The 22322-nt window shown below is 46.0% G+C and overlaps 1 protein-coding gene across 1 annotated transcript in view; it reads left to right on the top strand.

The window, feature by feature from the left end:
• Positions 1–22322, top strand: part of SLC39A9 (solute carrier family 39 member 9) — a 194661-nt gene that overhangs the window by 168972 nt on the left and 3367 nt on the right. Inside the window, exon 6 of the mRNA XM_078659454.1 lies at positions 103–237. Coding sequence (XP_078515580.1) covers positions 103–237 — 135 coding nt within the window. The remainder of the gene's footprint in view (positions 1–102; positions 238–22322) is intronic.

The raw sequence follows: 22322 nt of genomic DNA, 5'->3' as shown, positions 1-22322 counted from the left end.
CTACTTTGATGTATATCTTTTCTTTAGCACCTTGCATGAAAACCACTAAATTGTAAATATGTTCTTAGTATCAGAGAATGAATATATTGTTTCTGTTTTCAGGCTCCAGCTGCTTTTGGACTGGTCTCCTTTCTCATGCACGCCGGGCTAGAGCGGAATCGCATCCGGAAGCACCTGCTGGTGTTCGCTTTGGCTGCACCAGCTCTGTCGATGTTAACATACCTTGGGCTAAGCAAGGTAAGGATGGGGTATGAGGTGTGAGCTGGGGAAGGGGCAGGTGTAGGACATGAAGTCTGGCACTCGTCATCAGATTTGGAAAGCAAAGATTCTAAGTTAAAACTGATATGCACAAGCTGGTATTTGAACATGCATTTTCAATGCAATAAGTCTTGCATTTGCGAGAGTTTAAGCTATTGTCATTTACAATGGCAATAGCTCGAACTCTGGTAAACACAAGACCTATTTCACATCAAAGAAGCGTCCGCCATTGTCCTGGGCTGCTTGATCGTGAAAGCGCGCATGTCGCTCTGCACTTCGTGACTGCAGTAGGAGAAACTCATTAAAGAAAATAGTGCTTACAGACTAAAAAAGACAAACTGTGTCACAACAGAAGTAAAAGGGCCAGTCGCCATGGGAGGTTACAAATGAAGACAAGGCGGTACTAAGGAGGGACTAACAAGCCTATTAACTAATCAGAAGCCAGCATTTACGAAGGACTGACACAAGCCAATGAAAAATAAGGGAGGAGAGTGGGCTTGACTTCAGGTGCATACTCCAATACAGCATGCCTTGCTTTTGGCCGCCATAAGTGTGGCAGGGTATGCTCAGACGTAAGTCCCTTGCTCACTTTGCCACTGGATTCAAGCAAGCCGGGCTGAAGACTGCTGCAATGCCAGAAACCAGTCCTCGGAAGCTTGTTTCCGGTCCAGGGAAGGCATAGCTTGGCAGTTCGGGCTGGACTGTTCCCATGAGGCACAGGGTCAGACTGATTTGCATATAGCCATGTCTGAACTGGGGTGGCAGAGTGGGCTAAAGAACGGTGATGGATTAAACCCAGATCTTTTGACTGGGGGTGAGTGTTTGATTGATTCAGATGCTCCGTCCATCACCACCCCCATCTTTTGCATCGCAGAGCAGCGCATGCGCTTCCCAGGCTCAACCTAAAAAGGAAGTAAGGTGGGAGAATTTCACTGGAATTCAGGCCAGAACTCCAATGCTAATCCCACTCCTTCCTCTTTTAGTCAAATAACATCTGTAGCAAACACCAGACTCTGAAGTGGCTGTGCAGGGGTAAAAAAGGGTAAAGGAGATCGAGACAAACACTCTGCCCGCTGACTTCAGAGCACAGGCTGGTCGAAGGTGTGCAGCGTGGCTCTTCAGTATGCAGTAGACTGACTAGTGACCCCGTAATCCGATTTGGAGTCGTACCATTAATCGAAGTATACTTGTGTACAACAGGATACAATGTCTTGTGACTATCGATAGTCTGAATTACCGGTGAATGGAAGCGGAGAGGCCATGAATAGCCTCCAGACAGCCAGGATAGAGTCTGGGACCTGAAAGCGAGTGTTCACCTCTAGTGGTAGAGGCACAGAGAGCCAGGATGACTTGGAGTGCTCGATGTCGAGCAGGAGTTCGTGAATGACCGCATGCTAAGCTCAGTATCTGTGATAGGAAGGGTTAATCTGAGCAGTCATAAACCACCCATGGGAACCCTAAGAGGAATGAACAAAAAAATAGGTACAGGGAATGCAAGCGGAGCGAAGCATGCTACCAGATTTGAACCCATCAACTGCAGTTACTGGGCATAGTTTAATGCTGTGGCTGGTGCCTACATTTTCCAGCTCTTACCGACTTGAAAGTGTCGGGAACCTTCTGGAGCCTTCCAGAATATTTTGGCTCTTTCCACGGTGCCCCTTAAGTGCTAATCGTGTTTTCCTTTGATTCCATCCTGCTCTGCCTCCCCAACCATTACTGAGCGGTCTGTCACAGCCTGTCACAGCCTCCAAGGCCTGCCCACAGTAAGCTTATGTCAAGGAGTCTGAGATATGACTGTACACGATCCCCGGAGAGCACAAACTCCAGGATTCCTGACATAAAGGTATTCACTCAGAGTAATTTCCATCTCACTAGTCCCGTAGTGTGAATACCTATTTTACATAGGTTCTTTTCTGTGAAAAAAGTCATACTTTTTTCCCCAATAGTTTTTTCTTATGGTCTCTGTTATACGCATCATTAAAGAAAAAATGCCCATAGCAAGCATGCAAGTTTGGGGGAAGTAGTTATTAAATAGCTTTTAACTGCTCCATGCTGTGTTGTAGTAGGAGCTCCCCATTTTCTTGCCTTTTATCTTGCCTCTTATCCAGCCTCCCTCTTGCTTGTGAACAGAAATTAGGAGCTAAACATTTTGATATTATTGTACATTTTTAAAAGTATTTGTCATTTTTCTTTGCTGGGAGGCATTCCCCTCAGGCCGAAGATACTGCTACCAATGTACTGAACTGAAAAGACAGACGTTCGCCTCAGTGACGAGAAAAGCATCATTTGATGAAGAGGCATTCTGACTGCTGGCTTAGCAATTACTTACCGGTTTGATTTTTCTGTCATTTTGTCCATCAGTCATCTTGGACCTGTAATAGGTCCACTTCCAGTCCTAGTACCTGCCTGTATGTAAAGAAGAGCTTGATGCAAAGCGATGCAGACAAATGAAGCATTGAAATGCATTTGCTCTAACAGTTCCAATGTTGGGATCTGCACTTGGAAATGGTAATGCTTGGACTGGTGAGAATGGCCCTATGAAATGGCCCCTTACATGCCCTATCATCATGCTGCTAGTGACAGTGGTCAGTGCTGCTTTGCGGCATCAAAAGTCATTGTGTTTTGTCTTCCTAGAACCATGGACTAAAATCTCCTCTTATAACGCGTAATATGGTGCCCTACGGCACCGTAGACATCCAAGCACTTTATGTAATCTCGCCCCTGTTCGTTCGCATGATCAGCACTTAGCAGTCTTGAGTTGTACACCCTTCAATAGTAAAAGAAATTCATGCATGCAGTTAACAGAAAACCACCTAGGATCCATTTGGGGCTTTCCGGAATACATTAGGGGAGGGGATTATGTGAATCCTCACTTAAACCTCTTATTCAGCAATTTATTGCGGAGTCTGAAACAAGTTCCTGGCCTTCGAGCCTGTAGGTTAATATTTTTAAAACATTTTGCTTTATGCACTGCTTATTCTTTCTCGCTTGCAGACGGTGTCCTCTGTTAACGATTAGACTACCCAGAGGATGAAAGGGAAAAGCCACCACAAGATGTGACCGACTTAATGGGAAACTTTCTGTTATACCTGTGTGATCTTTCAGCAGATGATAATGACTGAAGTCACAGGATGCCACTTCTTAATCTGTCGGCTCTCTGCAATGCCCACTACACTCCTGAGTTTTTTTTTTTATATAGCGCAAACTTGACCCGAAGGTATCAGAGCGCTTTACATGAGCACCAGTTACATTCCTCAAGGACACGTGCGTTTATGGTAGGCACGGGGAGATTACGTGATTTGCCTAGAATCACAGGATGTTGAGTGTCATTGCCGAGGCTCGAACTCTGTTCCCCAGATTTGAGATCGACAGCCTTATCGTTCGGACACATCCTCTCTCCTACATTGTCCATCAGTCTTGTCAGGTTGAGCCATAGGCCTACCATTGGCTGTATGTCCATCCTCTCTCCTCCAGGCCGAACCAGACCAGGAATTAGGTCAAGGATATGAGAAGATGGACCTGCCTGTTTCTGACACATACTGTTTCTTCAGAGCTAACGTGGATCAAGAGCTTTACCTCAAGTTGCTCCATCCTTCTTTACGCCTTGCAATCTTAAATGTCTCACTTACTTGTTCTGGTTCTTGGTGGATGCTATTCTGTTGTTGACTCCACAGGTTTGACAAAAGCGGAGACTTACCCACATTGAGCCAAAGAATTTAATTTAATATTGAGAACCTGCTAGAGAAAAGTCTAGCTTTCTCTCAGCTTATTCTACAACCCAGTCAGTAGTCGTGCTTGGCAATGGAGAATATTGAATCTTCTGCCCATCTCAACCAGGCTAGAGAGGCCAGGTATCTAAAAATAAAATAAAAAAACGGTTCATTTGTCTGCCAGAGCTCTTGGCGGGTACAAGCTAAAGCTTAGCTGTTCTTTCCTGGCCCATCATGTTCCTTTTGAGTGTTCTGATTGTGTTTGCAGAACCTCTTTCACTGGAGTACAAGGAGTAGCCTTTTTGCCTTGCTGACGCAGGTTCAAGAGAAATGGCTTTCATGGCTAATGTGACGTGTAGGTGTGATTCACATGAATAAAGAGAAAAATTATCGATTTCTGGCATTAGCTCTTCATTGATCAACAGGAGTATTTGAACGGTCTGCTTTAAGCGCATGATCTCGCAACAATTTACAACATGTATCTTATTTTTTAGGTTTAAGTAGGCTTAGTTCAAACAGTACTGCACGCCCCTTTGCTACAAGTGGAACATTTAAAACTCTGTCAGTGCTGTGCCTTCACAGCATCAAATTAAAGGTTCAGTATGTCAGTCCAACCATAACAGGTATCATCTGCTCACTCAGCTGTTGAAGTTTCTTTTCTATGGCCTTAGTTATCATTTCAATTTTTTCTGTGTCACAGTTCGTATTCTGATGCTTGGATATTAAGTGACTTTAACTAGGCTGTTTCCCCGCTTGTGAATTTGCATGTATAATTTGAGGCAACAACCTCCTTATTGCGTGTATGATTTGAGGCAACAACCTCCTAAAAATCCCTCTCACACCCTTCTTTTTCCCTTCCTCATCAACATTTTGAAATACTTGTTGGTTCAAAAGTCTCTGCAACATGTCCCACGGGAGGCTGTGTGGAAGTTAGCAAAGTGTGTCCTCTTCCCAGCAATTGACTTTTGGGGGAGATTTGCTATGTAGTCCTCGGTCAAGTGATTCACAGATACACACTCTGATGGTCAGACTCGTCCAGTTTCTGAGAGGAGCCCCTGGTGTCAGTGAAATGCTCTGTGTATACTGGCAGTCCCTGGAACTCCCCATAACCTGTTACTCGAGTCAAACCACATTCCTCAGTTATCTCTCTCTCTGCTGTGCTCTGCTCTGTAAACCTACTGTTGCTGCTGCCTGTTGCAGGCTTACTCCTTGGCAGTAGTTCTGAACACTGCGTTGCACGATGGATGCCACAGACTAACAGCCTCCACTAGTGAGCCTTCTGGATCAGTGTGCACCAGTTTGAACACTTACTGAATCGCAGGCAGGATCACACCGGCATAAGCTTTCTGGTGTTAGACTTCGAAGTAGGTCTTGTCACTGCAATGCACCATAAGAGCTGATGCTGGGAGCACTGCAGCTCAGTTGCTTCCATACCATATTTTTTTGAAAAGGCTTTTTTTTTTTTAACTCTGAATTTGCAGATTTTTTTTTCCTTCATTCAAAACTAGCCTGATCGTATGTTATATTGTCTTAATGCAACATTATGTGCTTCAGGTGAATCGTTTTAACAATGTAGTCTAATATACCCATTGTATAATATCCTCTGACATAGCAACTTCTTTAAATGCTTGGAGGCCATCCCCCTTAAGCTTGATGAGCTCCAAAATATAAGTTGTCTTCTCCACTTCCTTCTCCATGCTTCATTTGATGCCAATACTGGGTAAAATGTTTTCCCAAAAATCAACAGTGCATTATATTATACCAGCCAGGGCTGTAATCGTGCTCATTTTTTCATGTACACATTTTTCTCATTAAAAAAAGTACATTTCAAAGGTAATAGCAGTAGGAGCAACATTCCTACCTAAAATGTGTACGCCCCCACATTAGACTATTTGCTGAAAAACCGAACACAGTAGCACTGTTCAACTGGAAAGCATTTGTTTTAAGTAACACACCTTTTCCTTCAGATTCCCAGAACATCTTGAGCTGATTATTCTGCTGCTGCAAGTATGAGTTCACTGCAGAACCACCTGCATTGCATGCAGCAGTACAGGTGCACACATTCATCTGTAGACACTGCAATGTATGTACAGTAATAAGACTCAGGCGGTACTTACAGGGTGTCAGCCATCTGGCGATAACGCCTAACCCTCACTCAGTGCGAGACACAGTCATCCTGTCCAAATTCTCTCCACTGACTCGGGTGGGTTTTGCCACAGTGTTAGTCCTGCTTTTTCAATGTAAGGCACTGTTGCAATTTGAAGTCAGGCTTATTTTTCCAATGACTATTGTAGTTGAGTGCATCTCCCACACTGTTTAGGTGAGCGGGAGTGCACCACGTTATTTATTTAACATTGTTTTATAGCCCTCATGAACTGTTAACTATGTGAGTGCATTACATTGAACAACAAATTGTAAGTATTCTATGAACAAGCCACAAGAACAGAGGTTTATGCCAATGGCTTGACATAGCTTGGTAGGTACAATTCACTGAACCAGTCCAAATTTGAGCAGTTTAACAAGCAGTGATATGGTATAATTCAATATTCCAATACATGTATGTTTGGTTAAGAGCAGTTGATTGAACGTGAAAGGAGTCATCAAGATGGCCGCCGGGTAGGAGCTCTCGGTAAGAGCTCCAAGTGCTGGAGATCCCAATTCTGATGTCTATCTCCGTTAGCACCCTGCTGCACGTACATCTCTTTGTACAAAACAACCGAGTAACTGGATTGACAAGTAACGGGATTAACGAGTAACTGGTTGTACATTCAATCAACGATCGTTTTCCTTACCTGCCTGGCGGAGGTCGAAAACCTGCTGAGGATCCCTGACCTGCCGGGAGGCGGAACATCGCAAACATCGCAGGAGAGGACCGAGTCAGCAAAGATTTCCTCGCCGGTCCCTGGGCGCCCCTGGCCGGACGCGGAGCACGACACGGTGGCCTGTTCAAGTGGTGGCTGCCCGTGAGTCAGTGGCGGCCGTTGGGACGAGCTGTGGCTGTGCACCGGAGGTGACCGACCCGCCGGACCTGGCAGAAGTGGACACACCAGCGGTCTGGCCATTGAGGCGTGCGCTAGCGGCGGAGGTTGGTTTGCTGCGGCCGAGGTGCCGAGGTGCTGCCGAGGTGCCGGGAGATATCGGCAGGCTCTGGAGGGTCTACTCCACACAGCGGGAGGCGTGCAGAGACGTGTTGCGCCGCCATAGGAGCAGCGGCTGACGGAGCGGAGCCCTGGGGAGGACGGGATTGCCCGGAGGTACGTCGAGCCTTCCCCGCCTGTGACGGGAACCGGAGGAGGGGCGCCACCGCCCAAGGAGCGGCGGGAATTGAGCACTGAGGCGGGCGGGACCTGGGGTGGATAATTGACGGCGGAAGACTGGAGCCTACAATGTCTGCGCTGGGAACCTGAGGTGTGCGGTGGTTGCACCGCTGACAAGCGGAGATGCCTGGGTTCGGAGACCAAGGCGGACGGGATTGCACATGGCAACACGGCGTGGTCCAGGAGAACCACAGGAGAGGGAACTGGCAATAGGTCGTATTAAAACAACGCCTATCGAAGTCGGAAGCGGCTGCATGCACGTAGTCCTGCCAGTGGGCGCTGCGCCCTGTAGCAGTGTTCCTTGGGTGCACCACTTTGCAACACTTGCTGGCAACAACATAGAGATCTACAAGAAGGTATTTATCTACCTTGTTTGCCGGTACACATCTCCTTTGTTCAAAATGGCTGGGGCCATAAAACTGTAGAAATAAATCCCCTCCTGCACCACCACCGCCCCGAGTTGACCGTGAGGATGCATTCCAACCAGATCAAGGGTCACCTAAACTGAGATAAGTCTCCTTCTTCCCCTCCAAGCAGCAACTAGGAAGCATGTACATAGAAATAGGACTAACCCGCCTTCAGTAGAAAGGGAAACTGTTCTCTCTGAACACAGACAACAACAGACAAAGGACTAACACTGCTGCCTTATTCACTATTTTGGCAGCCATCTTGAACAGTTTGCTGAGCAATAGAATCTGTGTGAAGTGTGTATGGTGCTAACACATATATTTTGATTTTTCACTAAGTGCATCTTTGGATCCATGTAATATAGGGTTTGCACTTATCCCTTTTCGACCCATGTAGCAGATTATTGGCATTTAGTGTATGCCTTTATTGCAGTATTATACTTCTACTTGTATCATGGTGCTAACACATATATTTTGATTTGCCTCTAGTGCCTCTCTTGATCCATGGAACATAGTGTTGGCATTTATCCCTGTTGACCCATGTAACATATCATCGGCATTTAGTGTATGCCTTTATTGCAGTATTATACCTCTACCTGTGTCTTGGATATATTTACCTACACCTAATTACCTACACCCATGTGACATATTATCGGCATTTATCTGTAATTTATTGTCTGCATTTACCTGTGCTCTTGTATACCTACTCTGTTCACTCCCCCACACCCGCCTTGACGCCATCCTAACATGGATCACTGCGGCAAGCACATGTATAAAATAATCTACCCACCCGCGCTCACAAAAAAAGCCGCTAAACGCTTTAAACACAACTTCCTGAGGTCCCACCCTGAAACACCCTTTGCCGACACCTACTTCTCTCCGGTAAATGGATCCCTGAACACTGATATCATCTTCCACACCGCACGCAGAGCTCAATGGAAAAAAGCGTTCTTTACCCTACTCAACGTCTCCACCACCAGGAAATCCGCTCATGGACTAACTCTCTCCATCGCACCATCTAAACTCTTCCCAGGCAGCACAGCCATTACTATTTACAATAACGGGATTGTTCTAATTCAATCCACAGACAGAAACCTGGAACTACTTGACAACCTGTTCCCCACTTTCAAAGAGCACCTCCCCAATGGTTGGCCCTCCACACATACCCCAATCCAACTGAACCAGAACTCCTCACCTCCAACTAACACCGCAGAACGACCCACCGCCTCTGACCCTCACAACCCGACTCTATGCCATCCCAAATGCCCCCTCAATATCACCACCCCCCCCCACTCCCTACACTCCTGCCGCACCTAGCTCCCCCTCCAACGGTGCCCTCTCTCCCCCCACTCCCTGCTCCCCCCCCCTCCGGGCCCCCACTCCTCCCTCAACATCTCCCCCCACTCCCTGCACTCCCGCCACTCCTAGCCTTCACTCCTCCCCCAACAGCGCCCCCCCTTTTGTGGCACTCAACGCATTCCAGACCAACACTCAACACTCCCCCCCCCCCCCCCCCCCCACCCCATGCACCCCCGTCACTCCTAGCCTCCACTCGTCCCTCAACAGTTCACTCCCCACCCTTAGCTCCCCCTCCACTCCTGGTCCCCACTCCCCCCTCAACATCTCCCCCCCACTCTCACTCCCCAGTACTACACTTGCCCCCCAGCTTCGACCAATTTCCACACGTCTCGCATTTGCCTCACCCCACCTGTTACTGATTACCCTTCCAATAACTCTAACCCCATACCCAACTGCACGCTGGACGCAATCATGACCACCCTCCTCCAAGTGAAAGAAGATCTCCACGCACTCAAAGAGTCACTCCTCACGCACACCAAGCATCCCCCCCCTCTCCACCACGTCTCAACGAATCATCAACTCCCCCCCACACCCTAGGCACCCCATACTTGGGACCTCTATTCCCTCTCGCAATACCTCCAACAGGCCTAAGCGCACCATCAAGTCACATCCTAATCGCTCCTTACATTGGACCTCCATCCCCTCCCGCAATACCGCCAACCGCCCCCAGCGCGCAATCAAGACTCTCTCGGACAGCGATATACACACCCTACTCAGCACATATGTACCGGCAACCCAAAACAGCTTAGCCACCACGCACATGTCCATCCCTACGATTCTCTCCAACCCTATTAGGCACCCCACGCATAGCAACAGAGGCTCTGTTCCCGACAACCTCACCAAAGTCCCTCTCACTATGGACCCCTCCACCTCCCCGTGCACCCCCAGACTCAAATGCACTCTTCTCAACTGTAGATCGGCCCAAAAACACTCGACGGAGGTCGCTGACCTCATCCTGTCCAGGAACTTTGACTTGGCCATACTAACTGAGACATGGTTAACTGAATCCTCCAATCCTATCATGGATATCCTAGTCCCCCCCAACTACTGCATCACTAGACTTGACAGGTCCAACAAGACAGGCGGCGGAATCGCCTGCATTTACAAGAGCAACCTCTCTATTAATAAAGTCACCGCCCCTTCTCATACCTCCTGTGAATACTTATGCCTTGATGTCATCAGTGAGAACAAACCTGTATGTTCACTACACATCATGTACCACCCCCCGGGGGACAACCTCCTCTTCTCCCAACAACTCATGGACACAATATCTATCAACGCAGGACGGCAAAACACACAAATTTACCTTGGGACTACAATCTCCACTGGAATGATAGCAGTGACGCAGTAGTTAATAGCCTCAAAAATTTCCTTATCGCTTCTGACCTCACGCAAATTTGCAACACTCCAACACATGACAAAGGCTCTATCCTCGACCTGGTCATCTCCAAAGAAGGCACCACACAACTTGACTCAATCCAACCTTGTGACTGGCCAGACCACCATATTATCACATTCCTCATCAAGGAAAAAGTAAAACTCATCCCGGTGCAATACGCCATGCCCAAAGTTTGGAAAAGAGACATGAAGAAACTCAATCCAAACTCTCTACCCCCTAACAGCTGCAATCTCCTACTCCCCCCTACCGACGTTACTGACGTCCAGGACCTAACTGACAACTATCTCAACTCCATGGCCTCAATAATCAATGAGGCCGCTCCAATGCAACTGAAAAGAGTATCCACTAAGATATCCAACCCCTGGTACAACGGGAGTCTCAATGAAGAGAGACGGGCTATGCGAATGGCAGAGCGCACCTGGAGATCAGTTCCCTCGGCACTGCATCTTAAAACTCTGAGGAAAAAGAGAAATGCATATTTCAGGAAAATAAAACGCTCAAAATCAGAGTTCTTCAGACTCCAGCTAGACCAAGCAAAAAACCGTCCAAGTAAACTGTTCGAGCTAATCCGATCTCAATCTAAGGAACAACCCCCAGCTGTCGACATTATGAGCACTACTCCTTCCTGTGAAGATTTCTCATCCTTCTTTAACAAAAAAACTGACAATATAAGGAGTGACCTCCTCAATGACGCAAGCCTTTACTCAATACCCAACTGCATAACTCCCAATGAACTAAAAAACAATGCTACCTGGTCATCCTTTGACACTTACTCTGAAGAAGAAATTGACAGAATACTCAGCACCCTAAAACCATCCAATCACCTCACTGACCCTCTTCCTGCTAACGCCGTAAAAGACTTCATCCCTCTGCTACTCCCACTCTGGACTAAAATTATCAATAGCTCACTACTACAAGGAACCATCCCGGACTCCCTCAAAGTTGGACAAGTTACACCTTTACTGAAGAAACCAACAGCCGACCCCACTGATCTAAACAACTACCGTCCAATTACCAACATTCCCACTCTCGCCAAACTCTTAGAAAAATGCGTCCAATTACAAATGACAAAGCACATAGAACAGTTTGATCTCCTCAACCCACACCAATCAGGCTTCCGAGCTGGGCACAGCACTGAAACCGCTATGACCCACATAATTGACGATGCCATCCAAATCTTAGATCAAAATAATACCTGCCTCCTCATCCTTCTTGATCTCTCTTCAGCATTTGACACAGTGAAACATGAGAACTTACTCGATCTCCTAAAGACAAGAATGGGCTTCTCTGGGACTGTGCTTCGCTGGTTCACTTACTTCCTACACAACAGGTCTCAAAAATTCAAGAGCAAAAACCTGATGTCTTCCCCCAGTACCGGTTTCGTTAGGTGTCCCTCAAGGATCCTGCCTATCCCCTACTTTGTTCAACCTAGTTATGGAGCCTCTCACCACCCTGCTACAAGCATCCAATGTACACTTTCACATGTACGCCGATGACACTCAATTATATCTCAAGTTACAATCCCCCAAAGACATCCTGAGTCTGAATTCAACGATCAGAAGCACCCAATCCTGGCTGGCCGATAACCACCTCAAACTCAATGCTATGAAGTCTGAGTTCCTCCTAATCTGACCTCCCTCGAAAATATCCTCCGCTCAAACATGGCTTAAGCACCTAACAGCACTCAATGTCCAACCGACCATCGTGGACTCAGCAAAATCCTTAGGCATAACACTTGACACCAACCTCAACATGCAGCAGCATATCAGCAAGGCTACCAAGGGGGCGAACTTCCAAATAAATACCTTGAGGAAACTGAAACCCTTCCTTCCAGCAAAAGACTTCCAAACAGCAGTACAAGCTCTAGTCATTCCTCGCATAGACTACGGCAGCGTGGCCCTCTGCGGCCTCCCCCTAACGACAACTGCACCCCTCAGAGCGTCACTAAATGCGGCAGCGAAACTCATCACTGGATCAAAAAAACACTCTCATATCTCCCCTGACTTCAAATCCTTGAACTGGCTGCCCCTTGAAGCCAGAATACAGCTGAAAATTGCCTGCATGACGCACAAGGCTATTCACCTGAAATCACCCAGCTACCTCTCTCATAAGTTGACAATTTCCGGCGGGTCCAGAACTACCAGGAGCACAAACAATCTTCTGCTGAAACCGCGAAGATTCCGGAAGGAAAAAACTTACAAACGCTCCTTCTCTGGAATGGCGCCCAGGATCTGGAACGCACTTCCTCCTGAAACGAGGCTCATCTCCTCCTCCCTTCTTTTTAAGAAAGAAGTCAAAAGTATCCTTATGGCTAAATACACTTGAACAATGCGTTTGACTTACACTGCGAACAGTATTCCAGTATTTTATTATGATATAGCCTATATATTCCTCTGCACGTGTGTTTTGACTTATATTAGTCTAAAGTGCTTAGATCCTTTTTTCTCCATCTCTGTATAGTTACAGCGTTTTGTTGTCATACGTTCCAACTATGCCTTGCTACCTCATACCTGTACTATACGTAATATTTTTGCTATGTACATGAACTTGATGATCTTGATGATGATTACACCTGCCTCTGTAAAGCGCTCTGTTATCTGCAAAGATCTTGTTTGCGCTATATAAAACTTTCAAAATAAAAATAAAGGAGACTAAAAAGCTGTAACATTGGAGAGGTCATGTATTTGAGAGGTCCGATGGCTTTGCAGTGCAGATCTTGGGTGAAGCACCATTAAACACAACTTCACTAGGACGAGGATGGGTGCAGACAGCAGGTTGCAATGCAGTACCACTATCTGAAGGATAGTCGCTGTAAAGGAGAGAAACCGAATAACATAGAGAAATGGAAAATGATTAAGAACCGAACTCTTGATGGCCTCATGTCACTGGTGTGCAACACAGACCGCTCCTAATAGCGGCCAAAGCCAAGTACGGTATGGGCAGCACCAGCAGAAGCAGAATGCATCTCAAAACAAGAACTGCATCATCCCACTGCCGGACTCTCTATTCCCCACTGAAGCGTGTAGGGGACATCCAGCATTACATCAACAGCACAAAGCCTGCTTTATCTCATTTGCCTCTCTATAACCTCTTCCTGAGATTCCTGCTGCGGTCATGCTTTAAAGCTCTAGCTCATGCAGATTTTGCTGTCCTACTTGGAAGTTGATATCTTGCTCTCAACCTTTGTCAATGTTTCCTCACCCATGGCATCTTTTCAGAAGACATGACAGATCCTCCCAATTCTAAAGAATCTCCCACTAGACACTGATGACTTTACCAACCTTAAACATCGTAGGCAATGCCCTCTTGACTGCACATGAAGATGGCCTCGGTCCTCCTGATGATTGCTGGACCTCTCCGCTGCCTTCGACACAGTTGAGAAACCCTTCCTCCTATGTACCTTAGAGTCTCAAATGGGGTTCACCAACAGTGTCCTTCCCTGATTCTCTGAAACACCAGTTTCTTCGCATGGGCACCTCCAGATCCCAAAATATCCCCATCACTTACCGAGTTCCTCAGGGTTCCATCCTGTCTGCTGTCATCTTTAACATCCACATGGAGCCACTTCATCCGCACACAGATAACGGCATCAAGATTCACGAGTATGCTAATGATTCACAACTCTACTTGAAAGTCTTCTCTGCTTCAGACATCCAACACCTCCAATGCCTGCACATCATCCAGACCCGTATGTCTAGAGTCTACCTGAAGCTCAGCCCAACCAAAATAGAATTCCTGTTCTTTGGCAAGAATAACAAACAAACAGTACAAACCATGCACCATGTAATGAGTATTAATGGCTTCGAACCCTGACTTTTACTGAATGGCAGATCATTTGGATGCACCCAAGACGCCATCCTCATGGAACACATCATCTTCAAAATGAGCTGTAACATTTACAAATCCATCACTACCAGCACCCCAACTTTTATCTTGCAGACAAGCTCCGCATCAGTGGTGGTTCTCGGCACACGTGAAGCCAGGACCTATCAGTCTGCAAACTAAGAAGTGTAAAACAAAAAAAGTTTTTACATTGAAAACGTGGAAGCAGGCCTTTTCAATAAGTGCCCTTAGGTACTCAAACACCACCGGCATCCATAAGGACCGCCGCAAAGCAGCTTCAGTTTATGAAAGCGTTGAATATGCACCTCTTTAAAGAACCCTATATCACAATGTATTAACAGTCCATAATCTAGCTACTTCTATCACTCGACTTTATGCTCTACTGCGCTCCCCTACGTTTCCCCCTCGCCCCCATCACCCCCCCCCCCCCCCCAGGTGTCGGCATACAGACCTTTTCTGCTGTTAACAGATATTGAACAGGTCTAACTGCCTGCGTCTCTCCCTCCTTCCCTCCCTCGAAACTAAACTCTGTTGGGTTCTGAGCTCTGCTGGGAGCGAGTTCCATAGGAGAGCGGCAGCCCCTAAGAAGGTTTGGTTCTGGGTGTGCATCGTTTTTAAACCAGGGTATTCTAGCAGAAAGTGGTCTTTACTCTTGAGGCTTCTCTTGCCACCAGACATTTGAGGGACTTGGAGAAGTAGTTAGGTGAATTAAGATGCTAGTAGGATTACGAATTAAGATATTAGTAGGATGCTAATTAAGTTGTAGGCTAGGTGTCCTAGTTCAAACTTTATTTTTCCTTAATGGGGAGCCAGTAGATTCTAAGAGATTTGGCAACTTGACCATAGTTTCTAGAGAAGGAAGCACTGCTTTGGAGGGTTGAGTATTGTTAAAATCTAGTTGCAAAATGGTTATGGTGTAGGCTGCAGATAGCGGGAGTTCTCCAGCATTGTATCTTTCATATATTCTTATGCCTAAATCCTTCTGCATCACCGGGCTGGGAATCTATAGTAATTTTAAATAGCAGTAAACTGTGTTAAAATGCCTTAATCCTCAACAGTAGTGTGTGCGTAGAAGCACATCCACTTCATTTGAGACCACCTGAACTTCAGTCAATGAGGTGGAAGTGCTGAGCTCTCCACTTTCCAGGGAGGCCACCATAGCTCTAATTTCTACCACATGTTGTGTGAGGAAGTACTGGAGAAAAGCTGTGCTCTAATCTGTGCTTGACCTTAGACTGGTTATTTTTTCAGCCTTGACTTTGTCCTTCCTGGACACCAACCAGACCTGTTTTAGCTTCCAGTGTGAGTTGTTTTTAGAGGATTTCTAGGATTTTCACCTCAGTACTGGCCCAGGGGAACCGACAACTGTCACTGTGGAGGACCAGGAGAAAATAAAATCTCTCAAAGTCCTGGGCTGGGGACAGAAGTTCAACATTGCTAATCCTCATTATAAGTGTATTTATTGCCTTCATCCCATTCAATGTCAACTGGGGTTGCTTTGGGACTAGCGATCCCAGTCCAGCTAGCCATGTTCATACCTTTGCATCCGACGCCCTTTGGTACCGCTCTGATGGATACGGTGCTGATGTCACAAGGTTCTGAGCCTCAGCCGTCTATGGCGCTGCTTTCACAGCTGCCACTGTCGACTTCACCTCCTGTGCTGGATATGATGCCACCCACACAGCAGCCTGACGTCGCCTGTCTGAATACGTCCCATAGAGATGCTCAACAACGTTTGGAGACAGAAGACTATATAAACAGTCTACATGATCTGTTTAGATGGATTAGGACCCTATCTGTGGAGATCCTGGGCATGATACTTAATGAATGTCATGGACTGTCGTCCGCCAGTGACCTAGATGCTTTTCCAAAATTAGTAATAGACTTAGCCACTGGTCCACCAACGCCTTAAGTAGTCTCGCTGCACAGAGTAATGCTAAAGGCTGCCACAGTCTTAGGTCTTCAATTACCCAACACTGGAACCAAAGTGAACATTCTTACAAAGGCCCTTTCGCCTACTGCTGCAAAATTAGAACACCTTCTCCCCTTTAATGAAGCTACTTTAGAACCTGTTTGGCAGCATGGGATAAACCCTCTTCCACCACGGCAGACAACTGGCTTGTAGATTGCTGCTTTCGGCAAGAACGTCTTTTGGTTTGGTCCAAAAGGCTTTTTCCGCAGGCAGTATAGCCCTGAAGTCCCTTAAAGCGAACTGCCTTCTAGCCAGGTACAACCATACCTCGATGGTCTTGCCACATGTTCCGTATGATCTAAAGGACCATTTCTTGGAGCTCATTTTAGAATTACCAGAATGCTTCCTGTCAGATTATCAAATCGGGCCTTGATACTGCTATGGCATGGGACATGGACTTTTCCATCACAATCCGTAGAGATGCTTGGCTCCAGACTTCCAACTTCTTTGCAGATATCCAGGGCAATCTCATGGACCTTCATTTTGAGGAGGGTGCAGATTTTGGGTAACCAGGCTGACCAAGTCTTAGAGTGCTTTAAAACCAACAAGGCTGCCATGCGTTCCCTTGGCCTACAGGTCCTGCCGCTGACCAAAGACTGCCACTCGTTTCGTCGTTTATACAGCTTCCAGAGAGGATCTCCTTTTGTACCAGACCATATCAGCTGCAACTCCCACAGCAGTCTAATCCCCCTTTCAGGCAAATCAGAGGTAGAAGCCGGAGAAAGGGATGCGTATCTTTCTTGCAATGGGTTGAGAGTCTGTTAAGGTGCTCGATGTCTGCACCAAAGGGTGGAAAGTCTGGCAGGATGCGAGAAGGCTGCACCAGCAGGGAGGACTCCAGGAGTTTGAAAGTGTGCGAGTGCTCAAGGTAGCAGGAAGATAATGAATATACGTCCAGGAGCCAAGGTAATTATCCTTTAGCCAGGCAAGGAATTTAATTGGTACAGTATTGAACGGAGGGGGAACCAATCAGCCCAGGGTCGCAATGCGCGTACCGAAGTATCCCCGCTGAAGCCTCACAACAGGGGATGAGTGCCGCCAGGCAGGCAGACGCTTTGTCGAAGGAATATTGGCTCGGCTGACAGGAAAGGGCCAGGAATATTATGCAGGTTACTTCCTCATGCCCACGAAGGACAGCGGTCTGCATCCAATCCTGGCCCGCAGGGACCTGAACCTTTTCCTCAAAAATGAAAAGTTCCAGACTTTGACCCTAGCTAAAGTTCTACTGGTTTTGGAGCTTGGAAACTGAATGATGTCTCTTTACCTGCAGGATGCCTATTTCCACATCCCTATCTGGCGGTCACATTGGAGGTACTTGCCATTTATGAAATGAAATGAAATGAAAATTGCACTTGTATAGCGCGTAACTACCCGGAGGCCTCACAGCGCTTGTGACTGATTGCTTAGCGTGAGCTCAGGGTCGTTCAGCAGGTTTTGGCAAACAAGTGCGTTTTCAAAGCTTTCCTAAAAGACGTATAGTTGCTGTTTTCTCTAAGAGAAAGAGGGAGGGAATTCCAAAGTCTATTTATAGTGGGTTCTACGCTCTACCAGTTTTCAGTACTTCCCTTTGGCTTAACAATTGTTCGCGAGTCTTCATGAAAGTTGTGGTAGTTCTTGCAGCCCATCTCAGAAGGTCGGGTATCCCCATTTTCTCGAATTGGAAATTTCTGCTGTGGAACCTGGATTTTTCCATCAACAAGTCCAAATCCCAACTGTGGCCTCCCATCGACTCCAGTCCAGTCTTCATAGGGTCTCTGCACCTTTCCTCCAGGATAATTGACATCCCAGAAATGTAATGTAATGTAAGGTGGATTAGTAGACTTCTGTTTATCACCCGTGAGGGTTTCCAGGCAAAATGGTTCTATCTTTTCATTGAGGCTCAAGAGTTCCAGTCCTGACTGTACTCAGATTCTTAGGTCTTCTGGCTTCCTGCTTTCTCCTAGTCATGTACGCAAGCTGGCACACGAGGGCCCTGCAGTGATGCCTCAGCAGGCAGTGGCTCTCGTATGGCTGGGAGCTGTTGAAATCCATCATAATCTCCCCCAGTGCTGTGGTTAGAGTGGCTTGGTGGGAGAATGAGGCAAACCTTAGCTGCGGGATTGCCATCCAGCCTTAACTATGGTAGTGGCAGGTGCCTTCACTCTAGGGCTGGGAGCCCGTCTGGAGATCAGAGGACTTTGGTCTCTAGAAGAACAGGTGCTTCACATAAACCTTCTAGAACAGCAGATGATTTGGCTGCACTCAAGGCCTTCAGTCGGTCTGTCCAGAACTTGCTAGTGAGCACAACAGCGACATGGTTCACGAACAAACAAGAGGGAGTTGTGTCTCAACTACTTTGCCTGGAAGAGTTGCCACACTGTAAAGGGATCTGACTCCCTGCCAATCACCTAGTGGGCTCTCAGAATGGTAGAGCAAACAGCCTGAGCCAGCGTTATTTTGCCAGTCACAAGTGGAGTTTTCTACCAGAGTTAGTTCATGACATCTTCGCCCAGTGGAGCACTCATCTGGTTTGCCTCCTCGAGAAATGCTCAGTGGTGGTAGTTCTGTGCCCTCCAGTATCCATTAAATGGAGCTTTTGGGGACACTTTTCAGTTGAGAAGGAACTTTCAGCTGCGTTACAGTTTTCACCCATACTGTTGTTTCCTCAAGTTGTTAGGACGATTCTCCAAGTCCGGGTCCATGTCATTCTCATCACTCCTGATTAACCGAGAAAAATGTGGTACGCGGACCTTCTGCTTTTCTCCACATGCCGCCCTCTTCGCCTCCCATTTAGGCTGGACCTTCTCTCCCACTCTGGGTGGATTTTTTCTAAAATAACGGAGTTCGTTTCAGCTTCTACCACAACTGGTCGCTGTAATCTTTTCAGCAGGTCACTTCTCCACTAAGTCTGCCTACACAGGCAGATGGGACAACTTTGATGCATGGTGTGCAAACAATGAGGTGAACCACTTACGAACGAAGTTATCACAGGTTCTGAAATATGTGCTTTTCCTTGCTCAGAGGCGTGTGCAAATGGTGCTGTGATGGAGTATTTGTTTGCTTTGTCTGCCTTCCTGTCTGCCTCGAGGTGCGCAGTAACGAACACTTTGCTAAGTCCATTCTGCAAGGTTCCTCAACCAACCATCTATCAACCCTTGTTCTGGGCAGTGTATTACTGTGAAATCTGTTCTACAGGTGAGAAATCTGCAGGTAGAAGTATCCGTCAGAAGAAAAAGCTACTTACCACAGTAACGATCCGCCAGATTTCTTATCGACCTGCCCACCTCCCCTTTCGATAGATGAGTTATAGGGAGAGTTAATAAGATCTCAGATTATATCTTTTTTGAACAATCTGTTCTCTCTCCTCAAAGGCTTGGAAAAACGGATTGAAATGGATGTAGTTATGTCTGGGTGAGAGCTTTATGGCCTCAGTGATGCTGCCTGATGCCACTTCAGGCTTCGACCGAGACCGGGGCCCCCTATTGGCGATTTGAGAGCTTTGAGGTTTTCTGGATCCAGTCTGGCACCTAGACTTGTTCTACAGGGGAGGACTCTGCGCGTAGTGTATCTACTAGAAAGATAGTTACCGCAGGTACGTCATTTTTTTAATTCTACACTTGTGGGAACTAAAACAAGAGATTGTGCTCCTCATCTAAAATTAGTCCTAGAAAAAGGTGCAGAAGAACCAAAGGAGTTGAAGATTTTTCTCCAGATTCTTTCTGGTCAGTCCAGTGGAGGTCCATATTGGATCTGCCAAAATTGAGCACTTTCCTGACCCTACGGTGAGTCCTTTTGATTGATCAGGAAAAACCCTCCTCTTCCTATGGATTACAGATGCGTATTCACATCTGTGTACTAAATCACTGGCAGCACCTGCATTTTGCAAGGGTGGGGCAGCATTGTACATTAAGGGTGTTATAAAGTCTCTGTCTGGATCTTTATGAAGTGCCTGGCTCCAGTAGCCGTCTTCTATGTAAGATAAGGCTAACAAGTGTATCCGTACTTGAACATCTGGCTTGTCACAGATCCATCAAAGGTAGTGGCTCTGGTCTCCACAGTCGTCCACATTAGCCTATTCCAATTACTATTCCAAGAATTGGGACTGAATTTGAACACCAATGAATCTTCCATCTATCCTGTGACAAGAAGTTCATAGAAACTATCCTGGATTCATAATTGGGGAACACTTTACCTTTCGAAGAAAAACCTCAGGTCATGGCGAAGGCATTTTGCTCAAAGCAAACCATATCCTTCAGGAGATACCAATCAAATTTACTTCTCATGTCATCTTTCATCCTCCGTGATCACTTTCTGAGGCTTCAGATGAGGTCCGTTCAACAGGAACTAGATGTCCAGTGGAAACAGGCTTCCTTCATTTTCTCTCACCTCCAGAGTGCTGAGGAAGGCGAAACTAGATTACTGTTCCCGGATTCTTATTTCCCTGGCATCGCCTCTTCTGTTTTGATTCATTGGCATACTGAGGCTATCTGCACCAACCGATGCGGTTGAACAATCACACCTGGCAAACCTCTAAGAGATTGTCCATCCCCACCTCAAGTCCCTGAACAGGACTGCATAATTAATATATAGCCATATGAGTATCCTTCAGACTGTTGGGTCTCACAGCTATACTCCAGGTTAATAATCAGAAGTGGAGGTGTTCTGGAAATGTCTTAAGCTATAACTTACTATTGTTCCTCATTTAGTCTAGGTCTCAAGGTGCAACTATTGGTCCCGAGCATCTTTATTTCGTTTAAAGAAAGCCCCGTGTTTATCCTCTGCACACAACTTTCAGAGAAAGATTTCAGCCAATGAAATTGTTTATCATGAGAGAGGTGATCTAAAGTGATCACCTTGATTTCTTTCTAGGGAGTGTTTCCTGTTGGGCTCACTATGATTTATGCTTTTTGTAGGACCTCTGGCAGCAATAATACAGTTTAAGAATCCCTCAGCTGCTCTTCGATCTGCCTACCTGGGATAGCAATCTGCTGAAGGGGTGTAGAAAAAAATAGTCTTCCAATTACTGGGTTGGTGCTAATGGGCTACTTTGTTCAGTGCTTCATTTAATTACATTTCTGATATCACCTATGATTTACTGATGGTTTGTGCAGCAGACAAAGCCTGTGAATCAGGAGTGTTTATTCAAGCCACAAAAAAGAGAGAACTCTTCTATGTGCTCTCCTATATTTCTAGTACTCTGCTTGTATTTTGCAAGAGTATTTTTTTGTATTCAGATGATAGTTTTGGCAAATGCCTGGGTGCATACAGCCTTTCACACCTCCATAAACTATCTAAAATTACCTGATTGTTTAACAGATTCTACTGTGCACTCTTGCACCAGTAATAATATTGTTCTGCAGAACTTTTTTTTGAGGATGGGTGGGAAGAAAAAAACCCATTAATATTCTATAAGTCTTAATAATTTTTACGTTCAATACATTTAATTCAGCTTGTTAGGTTGGTTAGAAGCTCCTTGCTACATGTTCTACTGTGCAAATTAATTGAATAATTATTTTCAATATAAGGCCTTTGTAGAACTGTTGTTGCCTAGTCCATTTCGCCTAGGATTGTATATCAATATCAAGGCACCCAAAAGAAACTCAAAGAATGAACAGTTCAGGATATACTGCATATCTGTGTACATATGTCAGTAGAAATCAAATGTTCGGACGTGTCTGGCAAAGTCAGTGTATTTTATATTCATACATTATTTTTTTCCTATTGAAAATTTGTTTGCAACTCATGATTAATAGTTTAACCGTGCATAGCATCAAGATTGCAAGGATAGTAATGAAGATACAAAAACAAGAATACGTTTTAGTTCTATGTAGGTTCCTTGTGTCTCCAGATATTTCAACTTTTGTTACTGCTCAAGATCCCAAGAAACAAAGAATTCCTTTGCACCCTGGCATAAAAGTCTCTTATTTCATGTGTAGTGTTAATCCCATTCATCTTTTTTAATTACTTCACTGTGGGATGATACAGGACAGTAATTACACCTATGGTCATAATGTGACTATTGTTTACTATGCGTTTCTTCGCCATATTGGGTACTTTATATATATTGGTCAAGTGTTC

The sequence above is a fragment of the Lissotriton helveticus genome, chromosome 9 (assembly GCF_964261635.1).
Source record: "Lissotriton helveticus chromosome 9, aLisHel1.1, whole genome shotgun sequence".
NCBI lineage: Eukaryota > Metazoa > Chordata > Amphibia > Caudata > Salamandridae > Lissotriton > Lissotriton helveticus.
The sequence above is the reverse complement of the archived record's forward strand: the minus strand, read 5'-3'. Positions and strand labels throughout refer to the sequence as shown.